The sequence below is a fragment of the Numida meleagris genome, chromosome 6 (genome assembly GCF_002078875.1).
Source record: "Numida meleagris isolate 19003 breed g44 Domestic line chromosome 6, NumMel1.0, whole genome shotgun sequence".
In the NCBI taxonomy this organism is placed as follows: domain Eukaryota; kingdom Metazoa; phylum Chordata; class Aves; order Galliformes; family Numididae; genus Numida; species Numida meleagris.
Window position 1 is genome coordinate 4,295,181 of NC_034414.1, and position 7,106 is coordinate 4,302,286.

The 7,106-nt window shown below is 37.4% G+C and overlaps 1 protein-coding gene across 6 annotated transcripts in view; it reads left to right on the top strand.

Annotated features, from left to right (window-relative positions):
- ANO5 (anoctamin 5) overlaps window positions 1-6,841 on the top strand; it is a 55,811-nt gene extending 48,970 nt beyond the window's left edge. For all 6 annotated transcript variants that reach the window (XM_021401890.1, XM_021401892.1, XM_021401891.1 and 3 more), the window contains 4 exons: window positions 94-299; window positions 1,323-1,504; window positions 2,329-2,434; window positions 3,179-6,841. In XM_021401890.1, coding sequence (XP_021257565.1) covers window positions 94-299; window positions 1,323-1,504; window positions 2,329-2,434; window positions 3,179-3,400 — 716 coding nt within the window. In that variant the 3' untranslated portion in view covers window positions 3,401-6,841. The remainder of the gene's footprint in view (window positions 1-93; window positions 300-1,322; window positions 1,505-2,328; window positions 2,435-3,178) is intronic.

Sequence of the window (7,106 nt, forward strand, 5' to 3'; positions counted from 1 at the left end):
TCTGTCGGTAGGTGGCACGTTGAATGTTTTGTTGTCATCCTGAAAGCACGTTCCTAGGGATGGATTGTGACAATTTTCTTTTCTTGCTTACAGTCATTCAGTTCGGATTCATTACTCTCTTTGTGGCATCCTTTCCCCTGGCTCCTCTTCTTGCTCTGATGAATAATATCTTGGAGATTCGAGTAGACTCCTGGAAGTTAACCACTCAGTACAGAAGACCTGTGGCTGCAAAAGCACATAGCATAGGAGTGTGGCAAGAAATCTTGAATGGCATGGCCATCTTGTCTGTTGTCACTAATGTAAGCAAGCTAACTATGCCAAACCAACTCTTCCACTCTTTCATGGGCTCAGAATGTGCAGATTTAAAAGTCAGCTAATGCTTTATCTCCTTCATCAACACTATTCACTTTATCATGTTACCCTGTGGAGATACGGTCCATCTGAGTCTTTTGTCTCGTCCATGTGCTGATATATGGAACTCTCAATCCATATTTCATTGGACTGTAATATTTCCATAGCACGTCTTCACCTTCTGTCATTTTGAAATGGCAGAAGCCAGTCTAAACTTTAGTGTGATGATAGGGGTGGTGGCTCAGAGTACTTTTTATACACTGGAAACAAAATGGTATGTCAATATTTCATATTAAGAATAATGTAAAGCAGGCTGCTGAGCAAGAGTTACTTCTTTTTAATGCAGAATATTCAGCAGTATCAGATCTGTAGATGCCTTAGGCAACAAGACCATTTGCAGTTAGTGCCAAACTAGCAAGTTACCTGACCATTTCAAGTATCTCAGATTTATAGGCAGAGTGTGCCAGAAGCCATTGCTGACTTCTTAAATACAGCTGGAGAAAAAGGCTCCCCTTCTTTCATCAAATAAGTTAGCTGGTTCCCACACTGAGTTCACATTCGGGCTTTCTCACATGAATTCAAGCCCGCATCTCCATTTTCAGCGAGGAGTGTGGAAATCACTGTTAGGGAATTATATGCTTTGGGGTGGGAAAGTACCAGGAATCTGGTCTGTATTGCATAAATGAGAAGAAAGGGAAGAATGATTTTTGAAGTCAAAGTACTTTTCTACAGAAAAGGATTGGCTGCCTCTTACAAGAACTATTCATATGCTTTGTTCACTGAGTGTGTAAAATTAGCTGGTCCTTACAAGCAGAGGATACAGGCAGGATCTTTTCCAAGACAAAGAGCCCTAATTGTGCTCACCCTTACTTAGTGGACCATGGGTTATGTCACAGTCACAGTGCCAGAAACCCTTTATGAATCCCCTCACAAATTTTCTTGCTCAATTTCTTTTCCAATTTCTTTTTCAGGCTTTTATTGTTGCATTCACATCAGATATGATTCCTCGTTTAGTTTACTACTACGCTTATTCTGAAAATGAAGAGTCACCGATGTCTGGATACATAAACAATAGTTTGTCGGTGTTTGATATCTCAGATTTTCCGGAGAGAAACAAGCCTAAACAGAATCCAGAAGGTTTTGAACAATGCAGGTTGGCATTGGTATAATAATAAATATTTTTGCCTTTGTATATAACATAAAAAGCCAATGCAGATCTGCTGCATAGCTTACTAGAAATTAAAAGATGTCATTTTCATCGTTCGGAAGTTTATGTCCCTAAAGTTGAAACCTTGGCCAAAATTTTCAGAGGATTTTAGGCTGCAGTGTGCCGGTGGCCACCTAAGTACGATAAAGGGGCAGTTTAGACTCTAAAGGTGGAAACGAGATATGGCCTTTAAAGTCAAAGCATTAGAGGCTTCTAAAAGAACTGGAGAACTTCAGAGAAGTCCTTGGTAAAAGAGGAACATTTTAATTTGATTTAGTGAAGAAAAAATATAAAAACTAAGCTAGAGCTCTGTGATGCTTTAGCTTTAAAGCCTCAGGTGGCCATCCTACTTATACATGTGAGTGTAGAACACATGACTGAGATTGTGCTTCCATTAAGCCCTGCATCTGTTCAGTACACAATCTGTCAACACCTGTTGCATTTACTCTATATTTGTCAATTACTGCCTGGGAAGTTCCATCACTTCTGCATTAGTTGATTATTGCCTGGGAAAGAAAAGTAAGCTGCATCTAAAATTTCATTTCTCACACACCCTCATCTATAATCTGGTGCTGTGAGTGAGAGTGTTTAAACAAACATAAGATCGAAACAAATTGCGAGGCAACCTTTTCCTGCAAAAGGAAACAGACCGTTTAAAACAAGAAAAGGTTCCTTAAGTGACAGCTGTATTTGCATGTACGTGTCACTGAGCTTGTATTCTGTCTCAGGCTGAATGTGACATTTCACCTTCACATCTTTCTGTTCAACAGGTACAGAGACTATCGGTATCCTCCAGATCATGAGAGGAAATATTTACACACGATGCAGTTTTGGCACATTCTTGCTGCAAAGCTGGCATTTATAATTATTATGGAGGTATGTTCCCTGTGTTGTTCCCTTCTGAAGTTAGCACCTGATAGATTTTCTAGGTAGTTACTAACGTTACAGAAAAACAGAATTGTTGAGAGTATAAAATAGCCTCTTCCCTAAGTGATACCAAATACCCATGTCCTAAATGGATACTCCAAGTCTGGCTTGTAACTTCAGGAAGTTAAACTGCAGAGTACGAACAGTGAAAACAGCTGATGAGGAGACTGCAAGAATTGATCTGTATTCAAAGTCCTGGAGGCATTTTGTGGTAATGTGCATTGGTTAAAAAATAGCTAAGTCAGTAATCTGGATAACTAGCACTGCAGCACTAAGCTGGTGTTTTAAAGCTTGAAAAGGAAAAGGGTGTACTTACAATAGGAGAAGTGATAAGGATTACACTTTATCTTATCAGTTCTCACTAGCAGATCAGTATCAGCACGGCATTACGAATTTTTTTAAATAAACACTTGGTGTTAGGAAGTGATGCAGAAATCCAGAACCTGGCACTTTCCTCCTGGGTTTCCTACTTCATAAATGGTTTGGGATTAAGGCTTTTGTATAATAGGGAATGTTTTCATCTTTCTGCACATCTTAGGTACACGTTAGTTGATGTGTTGTTCCAGGACAGCCAAATGAAAAGTATTCTGTTTAAGAACAAAAAGAGAAGGGATCTATTTGGGGTTACACTGCTTGCTTCAGTTCGTTTCCTCTGGCTTCCTTATTTAATTAATTAATGGATTTATTTTGCAGCATGTTGTATTCATCGTCAAATTCTTTGTAGCGTGGATGATTCCTGATGTACCTGCAGATGTGAAAGCCAAGATAAAACGTGAAAAATATTTGACACAGAAAATCCTACATGAGTATGAACTTGAAAAACTGAAGGAGAGACTATGTCAAGGTGATAAACGAGCTACGGAAAAGGAGTTCATTGCCACAGAAGGGAGAATGGAGTTATCCAGAGCAATGTAGTTGAAAAAAACAACTATCTGGGATTCAGCTCATTTTAGCTTCTTTATCTGTGACTTGCTCAGTATGCATCATCTTGAAAGCTATAAGACAGGTTCAACCCTTTGCTTTCAGTCCAAAGATTTTAGACTTTTAAAGAAAAGTCATACTGAGCATTTTAGGTTTAGTAAAATCTATTTAACGACATGACTTGGGCACCGTTCTCTATGTATGCATCACTTTAAATAATTAATGTAATCTTGTAATCCTACAATTTGGATCCCCAGTACAGGGAATGTTATCCTAAAAGGGCTCACAAGATATCATACAGTCATTACCACCAAGCCCTTACCCTGTATCACAGCTGAATGAGAAAGATATCCCAGAGGACTCCTGCTGTGGAAAATGCTGAGCATTACCTTATGACATGATTATTTAAAAGCAGATAACACTCTTGATAGAAGAGTTGGATTAGGGTTTGGGGCATTTTTGTATCCACTGTGTCTTCTGAAATGTTTCTTCCTGGCTTTAAATGTCTATTACTCTTTTTAGAGGGAATATGTTTTTAAATATATACTGGTTTAATTCCATTTGGAATTATTTTAAGGCACAGAATTCAGCTACTAATGAAGGAAAAATACCCATCATAATTTATTTTCATTAAACTACGCCTGCCATAGAGTTTGCTCTTTAAATCCAGATACTGTGGAATCATCTAATTAGTTTTCTAAAAGATGTATACAATTTGGGGAAATACAGCTAATTTATTTCTCCATCTCAAAACTTGCCACTGGAAGAATGTGCTTGACGTAAGTTTTGGGCCAAGCTGTTCCTTCAGTTGGATTCTTCCCATCTTTGCAAATGCCAACTAAGGCCTTAAAGCCATGTGTCCGTACCATGTGCTGTGGAGTGTGATTTCAGAGCATAGCAGGTTGGGAGCTGGGCCGCTATGTTGATTGATCAAACCACATGATTGTACAGAGACTAGGATTCATATTCAAATGATTTTAGGAATGCCAAGTACTCTGTGTTTACATTGTTACTGTCCTTATACATAGGAGCCTTTCTATTATTATTTTTTCTTTTTAATTTTTGAGAAGGAATTTATTCTGTTATGGGGCCTTTCTACAAAGTTATAGAGTGTGTAAGTAGGTAATAACTACTTGTGTAAAGTAGCTACCAGCTGTTTACGCTTGTTTTATAATTTTAAGCAGTTCTGCATTTTTATGATTTTGCTATATGTTTAAAACATATCAACACTTCCACGCTTAGTGCCTTGTTTATTTGCATTTGGCAAAAAGATGTGAAAACGATCACTCTGTGGAAATGAGCGTTTCCAAAGTGTGCTTGCACGCATCATGATACTGTGAACCTGCACACATGACTGTAATGTTAGCCACACAATGCCTGCCTTGGCACACTTTTCTTTGTTAGTGCTATGCAAACCGTTCATGGGCCAACTGTCCGTACCTAGACTGCTTGGATCAGCTAGCACCAGGCAGTTGAGTTCTCTCATGTGCAAGTACACTGGCTAGAGAGATGAGAGATTTTAACGTATTTGCACTTTGAAAGTTATACTTCCTTGCAAGTATACAAAAAAAAAAAAAAAAAAATCAGATTTGAAAGCCATGTCAGCCAATGATGTACTGTTTACAAGATCCACAACCTAAGGTTTCCATATTTTGTTTCAGCAGACGTAGCCAATGTCTTGAAACATTTTGGCTAGTAACCTTAATGTTGTAACAGAGTTTTAAATCAGTGTCTTGAGTGGAACTGTAATTACTAGCAGAAGTTCTAACATTGAAGTGCCTACCTCGAGCAAACATCGCGTGGTTTGGCTGCCAGTCAAGGAGTTGAAGCAGATGTACATTTCTCTCCATTTCTGTAAGTTATTCAGCTTATTCTGTAAGTTTGCTTGGTAGATCAAGCATATTGGCAGTTCATGTTTATGACGAACTGACCATGTTCTTATGTATTCAGATACATTTGAAATAATGGATTTACCGCATGTATGAATAAGCTAGCTATGCTGCTTAATGTGTATGCCAAAGAAAAATATCAGTCACCATATTTATGTATGTGACACCAGAACTTATCTACCACAAGCACTTCGCTGTTTCTTACATCTATACTGTTAATTAAACTGCTTAATTTAGATTTCATGGTTCTGTTTTCTACTGTTGGCAAAGCAAACAATTGCTTCAAATAGTAAAGTGATGAGATGCAAAATGATACTTCAGTGCAAAAAATATGCATTTGGCTGAAGCTGAAAAAGATTTGAAAATTCAGCTTTAGATTCCTGCATATTGAACACTAGTTTCTTCAGGTCCTATAATAAATAAACTGTCCTAATTTACTGCACTTGAAAAGTTGTCAGCAAAATACCCATCTTTTGAATAATTCTTGCTATTTAAAAGCAAGATTAAGGACAACAATGAAATTCCTGAATTCAGGATACAGCACTGACATGCAGAAGCCCCACACAAAGACCCTGAATTTGATTTCACGCTTGGCCCCCACTTCTTGCTTCTTTCAGACGTGTTCTTTGACATCACTTCCTTTTTGATGCTATAGAAATATGTATTGCAACAAAAATGAAAAAATCTGGGACCTACTTGTTTAAAATATATGTAATTAAAGGAATCTGTCATTACACTTCATAGTATTACTTCTTGGTATAATAGAAACCGTTGACGAGAACAAGTGTTGTCATGTTAAGAGCAAATGTCACAAAGAAATCCAATGCCTGTTCGTGTAACAATTTGCCTTTGCTTGTCATTCAGCAGTGTTTTGGCAAAAGATCATTGGCACGCTTAGAAGGATTATAGTGGTCCAAGTACATGTTTCCTGAAGTGCTCTTGAAAAGTGGCAAAAACAGAAAAATGGTCTGGTCAGTTTGAGGATGTTGTTCTTGTTAAAATTTGGGTTTTGATGTGTTCAAAATATGTATCTAAAAGTGTCCTTTGAGCAAAGTGAAGTTACTTCTGTGTTGGAATACGGCAGGTAAAGCTACAGCAGATCGCTTCATTAGAATTAGCGGAAAAAAAAAAAAAAGTTGGCTTTTCAGGTGTCATACAATCAGGAGTTACCAGTTTAAATCTAGTATTTGTATATTAGATTGATATGATCTGAGCAAATGACTGCAAAATGAGTGCTACTATAAAACACTATACAGGTTTTTTTGCTAGAAGATCTTACTGTTTTTACTTTTTTTTGTAATACTGTCAGTTGGAGACAATGGGAAGAAGTGAAAATCATGGACTTCCGTACTGTTCTGTGTGTAGTGCTTGTTCTAACTCATTCTGTCACGTAATCAGAGTGGCATTTCTGTCTGCTACATATGTTGCTGGTATATATGATACACTAATGTTGGGATAATTTTTTTTTAACGTTGCATTCAGCTAACTTATATATGTACATTTAATAAGATTTAAACCTGGCAAATAAAGCAGTGTTTATTTTTAATTTGCTGTTGTTTATGAAGATGCCAAGAATTCTTCAAGTTAAATGCCCAGAGAGCCTCAAGGAGAAAAATGTTTATACAGATTTCTGCAGCTCATTGTGGGATATTTGGATGCTGCATACAGATTTTCTGCAGTAGTAATTAATTTCAATAAACTGAGTAAGAAACTTGGTAAGAAAACCTGCATCTGGCCACCATCTTCTAACTGAAACGATGACTGCACTTTGTAACTTTGTTGCCTTACATTTCCTTAAGAAATTACTTAGC